At 40.5% G+C, this 20,470-nt stretch overlaps 1 protein-coding gene across 3 annotated transcripts in view; it reads right to left on the bottom strand.

Annotated features, from left to right (window-relative positions):
• The window catches only part of LAMA3 (laminin subunit alpha 3), a 114,870-nt gene extending 94,801 nt beyond the window's left edge, over positions 1-20,069 (bottom strand). For all 3 annotated transcript variants that reach the window (XM_080581584.1, XM_080581586.1, XM_080581585.1), the window contains exons 1-6: positions 19,697-20,069; positions 14,215-14,367; positions 6,259-6,376; positions 5,457-5,575; positions 3,716-3,886; positions 1,202-1,299 (exon numbers count right to left, since the gene is read on the bottom strand). In XM_080581584.1, the coding sequence (XP_080437710.1) occupies positions 1,202-1,299; positions 3,716-3,886; positions 5,457-5,575; positions 6,259-6,376; positions 14,215-14,367; positions 19,697-19,975 (938 nt within the window). In that variant the 5' untranslated portion in view covers positions 19,976-20,069. The remainder of the gene's footprint in view (positions 1-1,201; positions 1,300-3,715; positions 3,887-5,456; positions 5,576-6,258; positions 6,377-14,214; positions 14,368-19,696) is intronic.
• Between the last annotated feature and the right edge of the window lie 401 nt (positions 20,070-20,470).

The raw sequence follows: 20,470 nt of genomic DNA, 5'->3' as shown, positions 1-20,470 counted from the left end.
CATCTGGAATGGAGGCACCCATTTGCCCAGTAACTCTTCAGTAGAAACCAATTGAAAATATCACATTATTCTATCAGTTTATTTCAATGCCATCATAGTTAAGAGCAAGAGCTGTTTTAAACCGGGGTCTTAAAACGTGTTTTGAATGGCCTGAATGCTCAGTCATTTTCCTAGAACAGACGAGCCATAGAGCTTGATCTAATTCCTTGTGAAATCAACATGGATATCATAAATTTCATAGGGAAATGGAACTTTCCTATAGATTTCAGGTACGTGTGTGACCAGTCACTATCCCTTTTTAATTCAAGCTCGTTCATAGAAAGTAACATTTGTAAATGAAGGGTAAGATAATATATTCATTCATTAAAATTAACATCCTCCTGCTGCAAAGTTACTGAAATAACATTGATGTTTGCTAATAGCTCATGTGACAATGATAAGAACACACTCAATTACAGAATGTAAAGATAATTGTAAAGTATCTCAGATCTACTGCAGATACAGAATGAATGCTTCTGCAACTATTTTTCTAAACAAATATTAGAGCCAAATGTCCAAAGGACCTAGACAAATAGCAAGCAGTCCCAAGTTCTGCTCCTACAAACTATTCAAGCAAAAAATACAGGCTGAGTTCTACTAACTTTATGGCTGTCTTCCTCATTAAAATACTAAGAATATGATGCCAAAAGTCATGTTTTTTTCTTGTATGTATCTTAATCGTCAATTCAGCTACAAGGAATTATCATCCCACTGACAACAGGATATAGTTCATTCAATTTCTGGTTTTATTTTTCTTTCTAGTAATATTCACAAGCATTAGATCTCATCTGAGTTCAGTTATAATGCTCTATATCTCCAGAAAGTTCACTAACTTTGTTCTTGAGTTGGCCTTCTAATTCCTGCTGTTGGGAAGTGATATCATACCATGTTTTCCAAAAGGAATTAAAGAATTTTAATGAATTATTAAAACTTACAAGCTCTTATTTCAGCTAAAATCTAAATAGAAGACCTTTTCATTATTGTATTTCACACAATAGCTCTTGATATGTTTTCATGTTGATCATTAGCAGATTCTCATTTTTTAAATACAATAAAAAATTCTTGTGAGACTACATTCTATAATAAAAAAGCTCATTTGAAAACGTTTGTGGACTGTTTTTTTTTCCTGACATTAATTTAATGTGATGCTCACTTTACTTACTGGTATTGGTTTTCAGCACTTTTTGCGTTACATACTTCAGCATGGCCATGGCAAACACATCGACCACCAACACTGATGTCCTTTATACTGTAGTAATACTGTGGAAGAATCACAAGAAATATGTATAGATTTTTTCTTACTTGTATTATGGCAGAAATAGCAACTTCAGTTATTTCTACATGGTTATATCTTGATTATGAGAATTTTAAAGGCATGACCTTACAGAAGGCCAAAGTCAGGCAACCAATAGTCAAACCTGTACTTATGTCATGTCTCAGTATGAGTCCCAGCAAATCAAAGCCAATACTCACGGGATGCCTGATATCAACAGAACACAATTTTGGGCTTGTGTGCCTCAAACCAAACGCATACTGCTGTAGCTTTCCATTCCCCAGCAGCTACAAAGCCACCAGTGCCCAAGCTTGTTCAAAGCCAGCTTGACTATGGAGATGTACAGACACAACATCAGTTTGGGAGACCGTGGTCTGGTCAACAAGTAGGACACACTGGTAGGAGCAGTACAGTTTCCCCATTCAGTCACACAAGGTCACTAAACACTAGAAACCGACAGATCGGTGGCTCAGATAAAATCACCGTGACTCAAGCTGGATTTGAACCTGTGACCTGAAGCTGAACCATTTTGTATCTCACTCTGATGCCTTGCAGGCATCCAGGCAACAGAAGATAAAAATTTAATCAGTTCAACTCATCAAAAAATCTCAGCAGAGTATACATATCAATAGTAACTTCTGCGTACATTCCTGTAGCTCAGAAGTTGTTTCCTTGCCTCCTTAGTGCACCAGGCAGAACAGAAAGCTGGTTGTAATTCTTGATCTCTATGCACCCCCAAAGACAGTTAAAGGGCCAGAGAAAATGCCACTGGAGGACAAAGAGAAAAAGGGTCAGAACGTTTTGCAGTTTTGTCTCCTGTGCTTACTCATTCACAATATAGCCCCTCTAGGTGGTATAAACACTCTCTTATGTAGGTGAAGTTGAGATGCTTTTCCAAGGCAGAGAGCTTTTGAAAACCTCTCTCTCTGGCTTCTGTAAAGCTACTTTGCTCTAGGCAGGAGAAGAGCAGTGAGTAGGTGGGATATATAGACTAGGAAATAAGATCTGTATTATTTTTCACTTTCTGAACAATCTCTACTCAAACATACTTGCTAATTTTTAACTGTGCCTACCATTTTCTTATTGTAAACAAAACCTGTGCTTTCAGTATTTTCAGCACAGCTAGAAGTGACCCTTTTGACTCCTGCCATCATATTTGACTGCTGTTTTTTTTTTAATATAGTAAGACTGTCGATAGTTACGTGCAGCTTTGCAGAACTATGCCGTACTACAAACAGTAATAGTCCTGTTGTTGGTTAGTAAAAAGTAAAATTAATAACAGGCCAAAACAATTAATAGGCCAAATTGCCACAGTTTAGACATAAAACATTCCGTATATAATTCAATATGTCATGAACTCAAGCCATTAACAGAAGTCAGGCAGTTACTTGGACAGGAGAACAGAACTTGTCTGGTTTTCATCTGTTTCTCTAATAAGTTTAACACACAGACTTTCCTTAAGAATATTAACTCCTTCCTAGACTTTGTAGGTCTCTACAATGAAAATGTGTGTTCTCTTTTAATAATTCAATAAAAGACTTGTTGTTTTATTCAACTGTCCTACATCCCATGGCAATAACATCAGAACTTTCTTACATTAAAGCTATGCTGCTTGGCAAGTAAAGTAAATACTTGTTTTACATCTGCCTGTGAGCAACATCTTAACATTTACTTAAGACAATAAAGATACTTAATAAGAGTGCTATCCAGTAACTGGAACTGTTTCACGATTTTCGATGCAGAAACCCACACACTTCTGTAGTGCCTCACCCCAGGGTTTCCTCCAATTGTTACTGAATCTTCATTTGAAATAAAAAGGTCAAAAATAACAATACCATGTGAAGCTTTCAATCTCTCTCTATGCACCATTCCCCTGAGGGATCCAGATTTCCTTATATTTCCCCACTAAATGAGAGCGGGACTTTGGGTTTCAAACCCCAGGATAGCCCAAAGTCCACTAAAAACACCCATGTATCTCAAACAATATGTCTACAGATAGTAACTTTTGAGTAGGCCCTTTGATTCCTACTCCTTCAGAAACTCAAGTACCATTTTCTAAAATCTCTCTTTGAATAAATAAGGGAAAGCAGTGTAAAATAAGGCTGATGAGACAGCTCAGATTTCCGCATTGGCTCCTTATAGCTCCCATGATGCACTCAACTTCCTTTAATATTCAAAGTCAGTGAAAGAAGATAGCCTGTTACAAAATCATTACTTCCCCTCCATAACTACCTGCTATCCCAGTTACCTGCTCATGTCAAACAGACCTGGAGAAAATATAGGGATTTACAGGTAGGTCATTGTAAATACTGATTGTTGCAAACTTAAATTATTCAGATCATTTTTGGTCTCTAACATGATGAATATAGCTGCTGAATATACCTCTGTGAAAACAGTACTTACTCTACGGGTTACAGTAGGGTCTCGTTGAGCTTTTGATATCAAGTGTCCAAGAAGTGTATTAGTTCTGAGAAAATGAAGGCGGATGTTTGTTGCTTTTGTGAATTCTCGAAGACTAGAGGAATAAGTGAAGTTTTTTGCTCCTGGGCGACCATTTACCAAAGATACTACAATCTAAAAAAAAGGAAGTGTATTTTTGTTAAAACATATCAACGGCAAGTATCAGTAGTGGGCACAGAGCCAAACTTTTGAGTAATAACAGACTAAAAAGAATTACTATTGTTTCTGAGCATATTTACAGTAGCAACTACACATTTCATACTGAAACCAGAACGTCAGGAAAAAAAAACATGTCTTGGACCCTCCTGAATTCTCATTACACATATTACACCTTAAAAAAAGAAAAAAAAAAAAAAAAGAAGAAGAAGAGTACCTCTATCTCTTTTGAAAGCAGTGGGTACAACACACAAAAAGAACACGTTTTAGTAGGGGGAAAAAAACAAACACAACAACAATAGGTATGGTTACAAATAGTTACATGAACAGTTGATAGTGTCAAGGGGAGTTTTGCCTGAGTAAAAACACCAGGTTTTGGCTCTTTCCCAAAGCACATTTATTTTTGGGTTAAGGCACAAACATTCCTGGAAAATATTATTGTTACCAGGTCCAGTGCCTGGGAGCACATTAATGGTCTTCTTGAATAAAGTACACAGTGTTGCTTTAGAAAATCCTTTCACATGAAAGCAGGTTTATCTGACTTTCAAAACACGTGCTCCAGTACATTTTTTATTTTTTAAAGAAAATTAGCAATCATGAATCTCTATTAAATTAACAATCTAGTGTACAACCGAGTAAGAGACTTTCATTTATTTATAACCAACCAGATAACAGATTTCTATTTTCAAATAGCTCCTATAATCTGAAACACGTAAGAGTAGACTGGTGGCAGTTCTAATTGCAGTACAATTATTTTAGGAGAAGTCATATAACATGTAATAGGGGATGGTACCAGCAATAGTTTTCTATAGAAATTGTTCTTTAAAATATTTTATCTGGAAAAATTTATGGATATGTTAATAGGCAAATTCTACTTTAATTTTAAACTACAACTCCAGATCCATATGCATAAAACTGGAGAACTCTGCAGGAGTTTAGATGTAGATTCTAACTGCATCAGACATAAAACAAGAATGTCAGCAAGAATGAACAGCACAGCGAGGAGTTTAACATCAATTCAGGTAACACAAGCCATATTTCTGCTTAGCAAGGATCAATGGCTAAAATCAGAGTAATGCTTTTGCAGGCACATGTACTACATTATAAACATGTAGTATTTTGCATATTTTTTCTTAAATAGATACTTATTCTTGAATGGTAAATATCTGTTTCTACAGCCTTTGCTCCCATGAGGAATTCTTGTGTAGTTAAGTTCTATTATGTACATTGAAACTATTCAGAAAATACAGTCAATATCTTCAAATGCATATGCATAAAGTGAGGTACCTAAACCATAATAAAGAATCTATACAGGTTGCTCTGAGCAGCCCCTGTCTCCTGGTGACAGTTACGAGATGTCAGTCCACTCTCCAAATATCTCACCAGCTACTTAAATGCTTGGTTATGGATTTATTGTCATTTCAAGCAATCACAGCTGAAAAAATACTTTCTATGTTTTTACTGAAACAGTGAACTTCCAAAACTGTTTACTTCCAAGATTACACTTTATTTTTCTAAAAGCACTTACCTCCCCATTTTCAAGAGGCACAATGCGAGAATACTCTGTAGTGCAAATGACATCATTGTCCCTCCTCACAGGAACATTAGCTTCCTTTCCGAAGCGTTCCAAACAATCTGCTTTGGAGTCTAGTCAAGTCAGAATAAAATTATTTTTATATATAAACAGAAAATATATAGTACTGTATATTCTAATTTGAATTAACAAAGAAATATCCCCTGTGCTTTAGGTAAATTCTCCCCCTTACCTGAAAAATAAAAAACAGTGCATAACTAACTTCCCTTAGTACATAAAAATGGAAATTTATAAAAACAAATCATTTCTTGTCCTAAGCAATTCAGTGGTGCCTGATAAGACACTACACAATCTTCCTAATGTCATCACACACACCAAAAAAAAAACAAAACAAACAAACAAAAAAAACCATTTATCTACTCCAAGATTTTGTGCTTGTATTTGACTTTGACTTTTTCAAGGAACTCTGGAGTCCAATGGGATGGAGGACACTGTAGCTCTGATATACTAAAAATCAAGACAAAAAAGCAAAACAAAAAAATCCCAACAGACTGAAAAACATTGATGTGCCGAGTTACAGTTTCAAAATATCATGCTCATTTTTAGTTACAATCTTTTCACTAATTTATTGTGGACAACTAAGATAAGAGAAATGTATTTGACATTCACTGTCTTCACTACACTTCACTACAGTTGAAATCTTCAGCAAGACCAATGGTCTGATTTTCTTGCTACTGGGTGAATGATTAAAGAAACATATCTACAAAAGAGCAGTGGCACAAGAATTGATACTTACGAGCAAAATATTGCCAGGGAGTGTAAGTTTTTCCAAAGTCCACTGATCTTTCTAAGATCCAAAGATCTGGACGAGGAGAATTTGCAAACTTGATGAGAATATAGGCAACATGGAAAAGCTGGTAACAGAACATGTAGAAATATTATCAGCAGCTTTTTGAACTCTATACAAGTCATGCAATACTAAAACTAATGCCAGCAAAACTCCTTTTCTTTTGTGTATAGTGAGAAGGTGATCTGCAGTTTCATTCCCATGGAAATAATAGTCCAGATTCTCAGCTGGTAGCCTCCGAGCAGCTGTTAGCAACCTACTTCACCTGACAATGTGCTCCAACGCATTAAAAAAGCTGCAGCAGAACTCTGCTATAAGCCATCTGTCACCTATCAGAGTAGCTCTGTTTCACATCCGACTGATTGCTTGGGTGTGTTCATGGTCTATTACTTAACCTTGAGGAGTTAGCATCTCAGTTCTTTACTGAGCTAAGATACATTTGCAGCATTCTGGTACATTTTCTCTGCTTGTGGCATTCTAGTCATCTAACTGTGCATGGAGTCAAAGAAAATCACAATGGTATTAGTGAAAATGCACATATTCTTTACACTGTGGCTCCTTTGGCTGCATTTGATCGTAATCTGAGGCACCTGTTCCCTCACTACAAGAATCTTTCTAGATAACTTTGCCACTTCCCAAGTAGCAGAAGCAAGTCTCCCCAGAGTTTTATGTATGAAGTAACACAGGAGAGATTCTTATGCTGGTAGATCATTCGTTGTCAGAAACTGTTCAGAATGCTTCATCAGTTCCAAGGCTGCCAAGGTCAAGTCCCACCTGGCTTCTTTAGGTGCTCAGTGTGTTTCACAGAAATAGACCATACAGACAGAAAGCTCCTCAACACTACAGTAAGTACGGATTTGACAAGAACAGAATTCTTCCTATAAGCCTCTTGAGATAGTCCACAGTCATAAAAATCTGCACATCTGTAAAATTACCACTACACAAATGGCTGAATACAGATTGAGCCCTAAGGGCCATCTAAAATTTAAACAACCACGATGTGGATATGAGTTGTCAATAAAAGAGAACAGATACTGAGGGACAGACAATACTCGAGCGCAGCTGCACTGGAATTTCTCACTCGACAGCAGAAATTCAGTAACTTCTGCTTGCAAGAGTCTTACTTGGTTAGGGCTCCTTTCAGACTAGATCTTCACGCATCCATTCCGGACATCAACTTCTGAATATCAAAAGCATTCCCAAAAGAAAGGAAAACCTTCTCATAGAGGAACATGAGAATTCAGGGACTTCATGGAGCATGTTCTCATGACAGTACCTCACATCCCAGCAAAAGAAATTGAAGCTTTTTCGATGTGCATTCAGTTCATGCACTATGTACAACTACAATCCAGGGCAACTGCCTGGTCTACACGCACTAAGGCATCACTGCAGCAGGTGCTGCACCTTGAAACCTATTTTAGAAACTGTTGACTTGTTGAATGTTGCTGACCTCGGCCAGTGGGTAGGATAACCAAGGGAAGAAAACCTCTCATGTTAGTGTCGGGATTTACCCTGCCAACGTAACACCACCTCACAAGCACCAACATCACTTCCTGTGATACTAAATTAGGTAGCTAATTAGCCAGGCAGTATCTACATTCAGGAAATGACTTACTAGGTAACAGTTTCAAGCAAAATAAGTGGCAGTCATTCTGTTGACAGAACAGTTCTTTTCTCCAGAACTATTCGCAATGACTGCACAGGTAGAACAATGTCCTTAAATTACTGATTGAAAATCTCCAAACCAGTGGTCAGAAACAGCTGAATACTTTGGGGACTGTAGCAAGATTTGCTCTTATTGAGTTTTTGATACTTCACCAATTAACTTCTGCTACTTGACTGGCAAGTTTCAGAGCAGGAATATTGGCCATGTAGACCCTACGTGTCATTCATTATGGCCATTCAGTGCAAAGTCTGGTATCCTCACAGGGAAGGGTAACAGTTCTGTAATTCCTAAAAAAAATAATGGTTTATGTTCTTGCTTTTCACTGGCAAGATCTCTTAAAACCAGGTCTACACCGGGCAGGCAACTGCCTATCCATAAATATCCTTGCTTCCCCTGTGCCTTAAAAGTCTTTAAGAATTCCATCCGTACATGCATATTAATAAGGGCAGACAACAGTCCGTATGCTCATCAAACCAGATTTCATCAAGACAATTGTCTTAGAAAGCTCAGGGGGACACAAAAGAAGCACACAGAAAACACAGACCGCTCCTCCAGGATGCCGTTGCTTGTAGTCACGTTGTTGAACCGCTACAACAATGACCTTCTACCTACTCTCCAAAAAAGCTGACGGCACCTGCTTCAGCCTGTCATGCAGTTCTATTCTTTTTCTGAGATGCTCCTCAGACTGCTGACACAGGCAGTCTCGTCTCGTCTCGTAGCAGGTGATGCCTTCTCATAAGCGTGAGCAAAATAGAAGCGGTGAATTCCATTTCCACTGTGCTTCCTCACTGCTGAAGAACTGAAACCTGAAACATGCTCACTTACCCATCAGTGTCACCCTGAACCTTTCATACACATTTAAAGAAAACCATGGCCAAAATGAAGACACACAATAGTATTCTGTGTAACACAGCTGAATCACCATGTGGTGCCCTTCGAACACCTGTATGCCACATCTGCTGCGCAGTTATGGAATTGATTTAAGCCTGTGACTACTCAACGTACGTGAAGCTGAAGTACTGTCAAATATGTGCATTAGATCAGGAACCCACTCCTCTACCAGGTCTGCCAGTGCTTAAAGAACTGCCTCACAGCACCACATTTGGCAGACTTCCATGGAAACCACAAAAGAAGAAAAAAAAATGTACAGCAACTTCAAACTACCGATGCACATGAAAACCTAAAATAAAATAATTTTTAAAAAATGGCAGATCAAGCAATAAAAATAACAATATATTTAAACGAAATAAAAATCCCATGATTATGGTTAAAACAAAAGGTTTTGATTTCTTTTTGTTGCAAAGAGTTTAGTGCATCCTTTCTTCAGTAACCTCTCAGTAGGGCCTGAGGCATTCTTACAGACCCAGAGACTTAGTAGTCAATCCTAACAATCAGTATTTAGCAACCCCCCAGCCATAGATTTTTGCAGACGAAACTGTAATACAAAAACATCAACCAGAGAGAGCTGAACCAGACTTTTTGGAAGTTACCATCTGGAAAAGTAGCTATGGTAGAGGTGCAGAGAAAAGCCGACGTGTGGGCAGTATATGAGAGGCATTAAATCCACCGAATATGTTCCGCACTGTTTAATCCCATACATGTAAATGCAGCGGTGCTAATGTTACATACACAAGTGACTGCACACCACGAGGAAGTCATTCTTTGCATGTTAGCCTCACCTCCCGGGATGCAGAAGCCAGTAATGAGCACAGGGTTTCCAATATTTTCAGTTAGCATTGTGCGTGTTGTACTCACACCACTTCTTAATTTAACCAGCCACTGACACTGAGAAGCTATGCTTGTATTTAGTTGTCTGTGTGCCTGTGAACATGCCTCGCTGTCACAGCTGGAGATGTTAAGTCCTTTCTCTGTGACAGAGAATGTGCAGGACCAGAAGGGAAAAGTTCTCCACATTTCACAGGCAGTATTCTGGGAAGAACACTTCTGGAAATGAAAGGGTAGTCTATTGTCCAGGTTCTTGGTCTTTTTGCCAAGATTGCAGGCAAATACATCAATGATTGTCAGTTACAATCCTGAAATTTCTCATTCAGCCACTTTTCCGTTGGGAATTGGACAAAGACCAACTCAATGCTCATAATTATTTCTTACATACAGCCTATTTCTTCAAAGAACACTGAAGTTATTCATATGGGAGAGGATTTGTATGGTTCAAACCTCAGTTGTCCAGGAGATAAACATCCCCTTATGAAGGCTACAGTGCAAAGTACAAAGAACACAGTAGGATTGTCAGCACTGGAAGAAAACATGGGGAAGTGTGGAGAGTTGAAGGCTATCATAAAGGCTATTTTACTACGTTGAGTTGAAAAGTAAGTTAGTTAGGGCAACACATCACAGATGAAAGTAACATGTAGGAATGGACATAGGTAGGAAGGTGGGAGAAGACTTACAGACATTGAGGGAAGGGAATGAGATCAATGAGTAAGAACAAAGATCTTCCTAAGAGGATGCTGAAAAAGAACCAGAGGAAGATAGTGTCAGGAAATCTAAGGAGAACAAGCCTTCAAGTATCTTTCTGTAGGTTCTAGGAATAAAACGTCTCAATACCAAATACACAGAATAATACAAACATAAAAATAAAAAAATCCAGCCATTCAAAAGGTCTTTTAATTAAATCTGTAAGAAAACACAACACATTGACTACTTCTTAAAGCATGTTTCATACATATGTAAATCAAATCACATGTTTATGAGCAAGAAATGGTTTATTTAGGGTGTTTCCCTGATTAAATCTGGCAACTGGGCTAAGAATGTGCTTGTAGTGGGAATGAGGAATAAATGGAGCATGTTCCAGTACATGTTTACATGCTTTAATTGGCAGATGATATAAAAGCATCAAGTCTTCCACAGGCCATACCACTAATCTTAAATATATGTTTCAGTCTCCCTCTCTCCCTACAGAAAGTAATTTATTTTTCATCATGCACTATCATGCTATCCTGAACCTTCATCTTCTACATCTAAACATAGAGTTCAGAAAAATAGCTGGGGGAGTATTAGTGTAATATTTGCTGAGCATTAAGAAAGCCAGTGATGACGGCACACCTGCTAAAGTCAGGCAATCCAAAGAGTCAGGGGAACAGCAATGAAGTTCAGTCAAACATTCTGCATTCAAAAGTTTAAAATATGTGAAAACTATGTTGGGAAAATCTGGACCAATTAAAGGTATAAGTGAGTCTTCATTTGATCCAAATATTTTAAACAAGTCAGGAATAGCCACAGCATAAGTAGGTATGTTAACAGGATGGAGAGAATGCCTCAGGGATCAACATTATAATTATTATTCAGAAGGGCTGTGATTGATTAGAATTATAACTGTAGTAGAGAAAGGCAGAAAGGGAAGTAAAGCAGAGCTTTTGCTTTAAAGTTTTTGCTTTTTCTCATATTACAAAGTACAACAGAATGAGCATTCTTCTAGCATAAAGATTTAAGATCTTGAAGAGATTTTGACTGTCAAAATCATCCCCAGTTCTTGTGAAACAGGAACAGCAGCGGGTGGGTGTTCTAACGCCATGTTAATGAGCTCTCAAACTTTCATCATGGTGCAACTACTCAATTAAATATTGTCTTCAGAATACTGACAAAAGGCTCTACTGGGACTTACACTCTGAGTCTTAAAGATATAATGGCAGGAACACAGCAAATAAAAACCTTCTGACATTCTGCTTCCTCTAATTGTGATTATTTGATGACCAATTTACAACTCAACCATTGCTTTTCTGCACACATATGTACCTTACTCTGTCATATTTTGCACATACATCAAAATGCAGAAGTATTTCCATATTTTGTTTGAAGAAGGTGTCTGATGTTAAAATAAAGAATATGACAAACAAACAGTGAGGAAAACTACATTTCTGATATCTTCCTGGTATTATAGCATGTTGTTCCGCAAGGTATTTAGGCGCATATCTAATTTTAAGCACATTCATTTTTCTTTAAGGAAAAAAAAAGCCCTATTTCAGTTCATTTAAGGGGCTACTGCACTCTGAAAGTCTGCTTTTCTTGACTACTGAGAAAGTCTGCATGACTAACTGAGTAAGCTCTTAATTTTTAGGTCCCTGAAATAAGGTAAGGTGAATTGAGGTCTCAGTGTTTACCTGTTCACTTCAGTAGACTTGTTCTGTCACAGTATTTACTTTTCTTTTTTTATGATTAGTATTGTGCATTACAGAATGTATTTGGGATGGGAGAATACTAGGCAAAATGTCAAAACTGAATCTCAGGTTCAAACAGATCCTGAAACTAAGGTTTAACTGACTGAACAGATGTAAGATTATGTCTGTGAAGGGAAAAGCAAGAAAAAAAACACACCACACACAGAGGAATCCTAACAAACCACCCACCCTCACTCATCCACCAAATAAAATGATCCCTTCTTGATCACAAGTCCTGAAGTCATTTTGACCTACGTCTTGGATTTCCTTCATTTCACAGTAAGGGAGTTCGCAGTAACCTTTCCAAGTGGTACCAGAGTAAAGAGAAAGACAGAGACTCCTGCTGAGAAATCTTTTAATAACTCCTAGAATTTCAGCACATAGCTGGTCTCCAAGGAGTCCCATGAGAAGAGGGCACTCAATCCACATCCTTCCTCTGAAGGAAGGAGATTTCTCAGAAGTTTACTCAACCCATAACAGATTAACTGCCTGTCAGTAGTTCTTCCAATGAAGCTAACAAACACGGTGGTAACAGTAGCGTTGGATGGAGCAGCTTCACGGGTGTTACACAAGGTTTTGATGATGACATTCAAGTGTTGGTCACAAATACGCTGGATTATACTGCAAGGCAAATTACAGACTTTAGTCTGTAACCTAAATCCCTGTCTTGCTGAGACCACAAAGGATGCAAGCAGCTCAAAATGAAAGATCTGCTTTATTGGAAGGTGATTGTCTGTCCATGCCTATTCATAGCAGCACCATGCTCTGCATTCAGTGTCCCCCTACTCTGCATGCCCAGCCTTAAAGCCACACTTCTCTGTAATTCACTGGGGTGAATGACTAAGTGACTCAATTTATGGGAGCAAAAAGTATCAAGGGATGCAATGCCCCTCCACAGTGCATTTTACCAGAAAGAGTGCATTTTTACCAGAGAGAGATCAGACCATTGTGTGCTAGGTTAGTGTGGATACTATGGCCTAAAAATTAATCTGCTTATACATAACTCCTTTTTTCACGGTACAGTGGGAAAAAAGCAAACATGCATGTCATTCATTTAAACAATAAAAACAGAAATTCATGTGAGGCATAGGAGCATTAAAACCCCATGTAGTAGAAGAGGCAGAATGATTTGCACCTGAATCCCCAACAAAACAGCAGCTAAGTCTCGAAGATAATTTTTTCCTTTGTTACTGTTTTTCCTTGTTATTATTCTCTTACTAAATTGAAAGCCAATTAAAAAAAAAATCTTGCCCTATATATCACTAGTGTCAGTAAACAGTTACCACTGTCCAAAAAAACATTATATATATATCAGAGGCTGCAATATACATATATTTTTAGGCATATATTTTCAGCTGGTGTAAAATTGCAGAGCATAACTAATTTTACTGGATCAGTGCCCAATTAGGGCAGCTGAGAATCCAGCCCTATGACTTAAAAGCTACAGTTACAGATGCAGAGGCTTTACTGTTATCTATTTGCCTATCACCTGCAGAAGAGATACGGGTGATCATGTTACTGTCATCTTACTAATTCCTATTACACTGTTTTTGCTGACCCTTCTTTTTTAGGCCATGTTATCAATATTATCCTGTCTACCTTGAAGATCTTGCTGGACGATAGAGGAACCAGCAGGATCCCTGAGGCAAAAGCAGACTACAAACATTATTCTCAAGTTGTGTACATGGTAAGTGATTGTGAAATCTCTCTGTACAGACCCATGGAAAAGGAGAATATGAAATGTAGGAAAGAGCCCCAGTTTTAACTGGGCAATTCCCTCTGTAACCTCTGGTTAACAAGTTACAATGTCTGTGAAAGAAAGCACAGTCATTGAATCAGGATGATACCTGTGGCAAAAACACACATCCTTAAAATTTCCAAGGAATATTATCACTATAATAAAGTTAAATCAGTTAACAAGAAAAAAAAATCATAACATAAACCAGACAAAAAAGGTATGTGGTTGGAAATTAAAATAATTAGTTCAAACATCCCTCCCAATTGCAAATCTTTTATACAGAGGCAAGAAATGATCAAACCTTAAGCAACAGCTCATGCACTCACCTGTCCCAGATCTAAAGTGACATTGACTTCGTTGTATTTTAAACCCATAGACAGAGGAGGACTTTGCCACCAACGCTCCGTTCCATCAATTGCATTAGTTATTGGGTGAGCTTTTCTGGGATCAGCAGCATTGCAATAATCACAAAACTGTCCCTGAAACACAGTTAATTAAAAAGATGGTATCAGTTGAAACATTATGCACTGCAGATGCATGATGAGATTCCGATTCTGAGATTCTGATCAGAGCTTTGACTAAAAATGGAGTTAAATTTTACTTCTTTACATAGCGCATTTTCTTTTTCTGTATAATGATTCCCCTTGTAATTAATATACACACTTATACCCTGAAACACACATAATTCTATGTTACAAAATAGAATTCAGAAATCTCTTCAAGGAAACTACAATAAATCCTTTCTTATCAATACATTTACTGATACCTTGCTGCAATTACCTTTATGACTTCTGCAGGCACATCCACAGGAAATTATGAAACAAAGATTCTTATAGCTGGATTAAGACCAATACAAAAGTTACCCTCTATTCTCTTAAAAGACTGTGAAACATCAGCACATGCACACAGAAGACTGGCAGTAACAAAACCATAAAAAATACTCAACTACTTGTGGATGTGTAAGATTGGTGTTATAATTTTGTAACATGGATTTATTTTTTTTCATGCTATTAAAGTACATTCTGAAAAAGAAACTTCTAAGAAATACATACCCATGGAAAATGCAATGGGTTACACAGAGTGTTCCCTTTAAGGACAATGAAAGAATTCCATTAAATCTTCATTTGCAGAAGTTACTACCCAATTTTTAGTCCACAATTAAAGCCACATTCTGGAAATGCTCTGAAAATCTCTCTGACAGTTTCTAAAGATACTGTTGCATACAATAATGATGAATAAACTTCATGAAACCAAACTGTCTTTTAATTTGGCATCTTGGCTTGCCCCACAGCAGTATTTTTATCTTCAAGAAAATTCATTTTAACAGTCCGCTAAGATTAGTGGTGAAGTATTGAATTTAGTTATTAAGCAATCTTTTTACTGTCCTATTCACATCTTATTCCAGTAACTGGGTGTAGATAATTGATGTGATAAACCATGCCAGGTACAGATCTTTGTAGAACCCCAATAGAAAAATGACATTTTCATTAAACGGTACTACCCTCTTAATAGTTACTTCATTTGGGTACTTAATTCATTTAGTCTGCGAGGTGCTGACCCTGTACTGGATTTGTGTTTTAAGTAAGGTGATATGTCATATTTAAACCATTCCCTTTATAAATTTAAAAAAAAAAAATCAAAAGAAAAAAGAAAAACGTATCTTTTGTTGTTTCCACAACCCATGTAACCTAGCATCAAGTATATTCCTACCTTTGAAGTACTAACAATCCTGTATAACTATAATTTTGTTTGCCACTGCTGTCACACTAACCAGTGCAAACCAGCAATCATACTTGTCCACTTTTAATACTGGAAAGACATTAGGGCTCTCTCATTCTTGCTGGATACAGTCTTGTAGATCCACACTTGGTAAATCTAGGATGTTTATCTCTAGCAGAATTTGTTTAACCTCTTCCATAGTTACTAATGGATTGGAAACTACATCATTCTCATGCGATACAATTACATCCTCTTGCGTCTTTCAAATAAAAAACATGGATGTTCACTGAATATTTCTGCATTTTCTGTGTAAGTTGTAACTATTTCAGCATCTGCATCTAGCAGTAGTTCTGTCCTCATCCTGCTCTTCTGGCAAGCCCAGAACATGATGTTGTTGCCAGAAGACGTGACCACCATTAGGTGTTCTGATTCAGCACTGCAGTTGTCAACCTGGCTGAGGGTTAAGTCTTGAGAATTCAACAAGTTATTTAAAGACTTACTAAATCCATATGTACACAGGTTGGTTAACTATGTCTGGGGATCAAGTTATAACACGGCTCTTCTCCAGCTCTGTTGGAGAAGGTGACTTGGCTGATTTTTGTACAAACATCTACAATAGGCCAGGATACTTCGATTCTGACATAGCTGACACCACCTCAGGCTGTGCTAGCTACAGGCAACGTTGCCAGTTGCTGCAATGAGGACAGAGAACATTGGGCCACAATCTGCAGAATCAATACACTGAGCAATTAATCTGTGCAGTTACAGCTGCAGCTGCCACCACATCGGAGCATCTTTATAGGTAATATTTCCTGACAAACGCATACTTGAAGCGGAGTTCCAACACAGGGAAGCTTGTGGTGTTATAATACCTAAATAGTTTTGTAGCATGCATGAAACACGGTCTTTAGATCTCAATCCACATTCACAATGATCTGGCTGGAAATATACAGGAAACAGTGGCTGCCACAGCATTTTCAGCTCCAATCTGGCAACAGCCTCAAAGAAAGGCTGAATGAACAGAAAACAATGAGGAATATTGAACAGAAGTGTTACATTTCCATACACCTATGTTATTTCAGTATACCAGAGCACTTGATATGAACTCAAGACACCACCTTTTTCTTTTAGGACACATAATTCAAAGAATTTCATTGCAACTGGAGTTTCAGTTATTTAAAGTACATTCCAGCAAACCTGCCAAAAAGATAGAAAAACAAAAAATGAAAGAAAATAAGTTACTGGACTGAGCGGCCTTCCCTGCTTCCCACTGGCAGTACCTGCAGGCACGCCACCCCCAGCCTGTCTGCCATGGGACACGTTGCAATTCCTGGAGACTGGGCATCCTGCCATCGTTTGATTTTGGCTGCAGTTCATCACCCAGGCAGGTGTGCATCCTCTGGTGACCTTGCTACCCTCCTTTCCCTTGGTTCTCCCGAGCAGAGGAAAAAAAGAGACTGCATAAAGCAGTGGGGATCAATGACATCGATGAAAATGCCGCCTCACCTGTAAATTACAGAAAGCTACAACGATGAAGGACTTGTTCACAAATTAGTACCTAGAAGATCTGCGCCCACTGGCAAGGCAAGACAGGTATGCAGTCAAACTTTAATTCACACCCGCACACCACTGCAGACAGATCTGCAGGCAAAACCAGGCGTGTCATTTATCTATCGGAGTTGCCAACATATTTTGCACTGCAGCGCATTTGTTCACTCAACACTGCTCTTATTAAGCCATTGCCCCGCTTGCCTATGTGCTAAACAAGGGAAACACGCTGCTTTTCCACAATGTACGTCCAATGTACGTCGCAGGCCTCAGACTGCACCTGGTGGCTGAGCTGTACCTGCAGGGACTGCCCACCCTACCTGTCAGCTCTTGGACGGGCTTTAATGAATGCTCCCCCTGGGTTTGCTGGGGACGACAGGCTTCACCAGTGGACATATCGAACGACAAGCTGAACGAAAGAGGCTGATGAAAAAGCAGAAGTGAAGCTGGGGCTGCTCTTCTTCTCCTTGCCTCTTTTTAAGTGCTTGTGACAGCACCGCAACTGAGCTATGTGCTCCCTTCATAAAAAGGAAAATCACCCTCTGCACCTTCTGATTTCTCTGCTTGTAGCACAACAGCCACCATCCAGCTTTGGATACTCTCCAAAAGTGAGTGACTCAAGCACATAGTGCAGCTTTACCTTGGAATTGGCCTGACAGTGGCTATTATACCCATCACTGCCACCTTGCGTAAAAGCTGCCTGACCCTCCATCAGACTTCTAAGAAACAACACAGGAATGACTATGCTGATCTAAATCCTGCAAGATAAGCTCAGCTTCTGCAAGAATTTAATGCACTTCTGCCCAGTTTTCCACCAAAGAAAAAAAAAAAAAAAAGATTCTCTTATTTACAGTGTCTTTGAACTTGAGAGGTGGAGTGGCTTGATAATATGCACATTGTGCTGCTATCACATTTTCCATGGCTGGATTTCCCTGGCCTTCAGAAAGAATTTTCCAAGCCTTCTCAAGCCACAACAACTACTGGTAAACTACAGAAGTATTCATGTTATGTATTTCAATGGGGCTTTGTTAAAATTGGAGAGAGATGCTGCTGCATTCACATTTACACAACCGCTTCAGGAGGAGCACCAGGCTTCCTCGTGCCAGGGCTGAGCTGTAAGCAGTCCTAGGAACTTGAATCATGAATGAACCATAACTGCTTCTAACCCAGGACCTGTAAGGCAAATATTTAACAAGAGGAACCCTCCCTTTTCCAGCCTCTCCCCACATAAAGAAAACCCTCGTTTCCAACTGGATGTTAGTATAAAGGGAACAATTACAAAAATAGTTAACGCCGATGCATCACACTACGTGCTTTCTTCCACTTCTTTGACCTGTTTATCTCATATTTATTTTACTGATTTTTGTTATCCTGTGCTGTTATTCTAAAGCATGTTAGAATAAGATCTTACTGTAGCAGTAGGATATAGTGTGTGCTGCCGAGAAAGCAGCAGAGGTTATTAGGCTTGCTAGTACCGAAAACAGCCATACCAGCAGGTGAATTTCAAACATGGGTGCTGTGCTCAGTATTGAGGGACAGATGCCTAAACTTCAGAGGCATGTTAGAAGCAGAGGAGCAAGCAGTTTCCCCGATCACGACAACCTTGCTTTGTAACCTTAGATGAAGCATTTAATACCGGCAGCCCGGTTTTACTAATAGGAAATCAGTGTTACTCAACCTGTAAGCAACTCCAAAGCACACTGAGCTTGCTGTGATGGAGGGCACTACACGGATGCAAGGTAAACCAAGATGTCGTGTGAGGCAGGGAAGGCATTAGAGAGGATTTGGGGGCTGAGCACCCTGCTGCAAGGCAGTGCCGGGCCAGTGTGTGCACGGTGCTGCACCTTCTGAGCGCTCTCCCCTCAAGTCTTGAGTGCCTGTCCCCACTACAAAACAAAAAGAAAAAACTCTCATACATTGGAGCCTCTTCTGAGAGCAGATCTTATGGGTTATTTCACTGTTAAAACATGCAAATGCCTCTTAAGGCTTGGAAACGCTAACCCTTCTTCCAGGACACCAACACGTTAGATGTGCATTCTTTCTGTACCGCCTGGAGTCACGAAGCAGACCTTAAATCTTTCAAAATCCCTTTCAAAGTGCCGTTTCATTCCGCCTGTCTCCTCCTCCCACCAAGACGAGTACAAACAAAAGAGCTCTGGGAGGTCGGAGCCTTTAGGAAAGCCCCCCCCGAGCTCTGATGGAGCCGACTCTGAACATCAGCCCCAGCACACCACAGAGCTCGGTGCGTTTGCTGCTCGCTCCCTGCCCTGACAGGTTTCTCCCAAAGGACAAAACACACCTCCATTAACCCCTCGCGAGGAGGTCTGCTTTTTGTTGCTGCATGGCTTGAAAAGCGAGTGACTGTCCCCATCCTCGCTGCCCTGCCTCCTGCCAGAGCCTCTGCCTCCCTCCCACGAGCCGGCGGGGCTGAGGGAAGGGTCGGCGGCGCCACCACCCCTCTCGGTCCACCACCACCACCCCTCTCGGTCCCATTACCCCTCTCCGTCCCCACCATCACCCCTCTCCGTCCCCACACGCTACCTGGATGGCACGTCCCAGCGGGGCGGCGGCGGGGCCCCCCACCAGCTTGCAGTACAGCTCCGGCCGCCTGCCGCCACCCGCCGCCTCCTCCTCCTCCTCCTCTTCCTCCTCCTTCTCCCCGCAGGTGGCCGTGGCCCAGATGCCGGCCGTCTCGGCCAGGTTGAAATAAGGCGGGTGGAGGCTGAGCCCCAGGGAGCCGGGGGGCTCCGTCTGCGCCGGGCAGAGGGCGAAGAGCGGCGGGAGGAGCGCCCAGAGGAGCCGCCGCCGCGCCGCGGCCATCGTGCGCCGGGCTCTGCCCTCGCCGCCCCAAAGGCGGCCCTATAGCTGCGGCGGGCCGGGGCTGCCGGGCTGTAGCGGTGTGCGGGGCGGGGAGAGCCGCGAACACACCCCCGGTGCGGCGCCGGGACGGGCCCGCTGAGGCGAGGAGCCCCAGGGGAGCGCGGAGCTCCCGGGCACGGGGCGAGGGCGCGGCCCGGCGGCGGCCCCCCGGCTCTCAGGGCCGGTGGGGTCGGGCCCAGGGGTGCGCCCCGCCGCCATGTTGAGAGGCGACCCCCCCCCCCAGGGAATGTGGGGGGTAGTTTTGTTAAGGGACTGCGGAGAAATCTCCGAGCATCCCATCCCTGTAAACCCTGTCGTGTGACATACATAAAATTAAGGTTTTCTGGGCTTCCTCCCGTACCTTCACAGAAGGTGTGCTTCTGGGGACTGCGACAGGACCCGAGGGAACGGCATGGAGCTGGGACAGGGGAGGGTCAGGCTGGGTGTTGGTGAAAG

The sequence above is a fragment of the Anser brachyrhynchus genome (assembly GCF_964034855.1).
Source record: "Anser brachyrhynchus genome assembly, chromosome: 2".
NCBI lineage: Eukaryota > Metazoa > Chordata > Aves > Anseriformes > Anatidae > Anser > Anser brachyrhynchus.
This window is presented reverse-complemented; position numbering and strand designations above follow the sequence as displayed.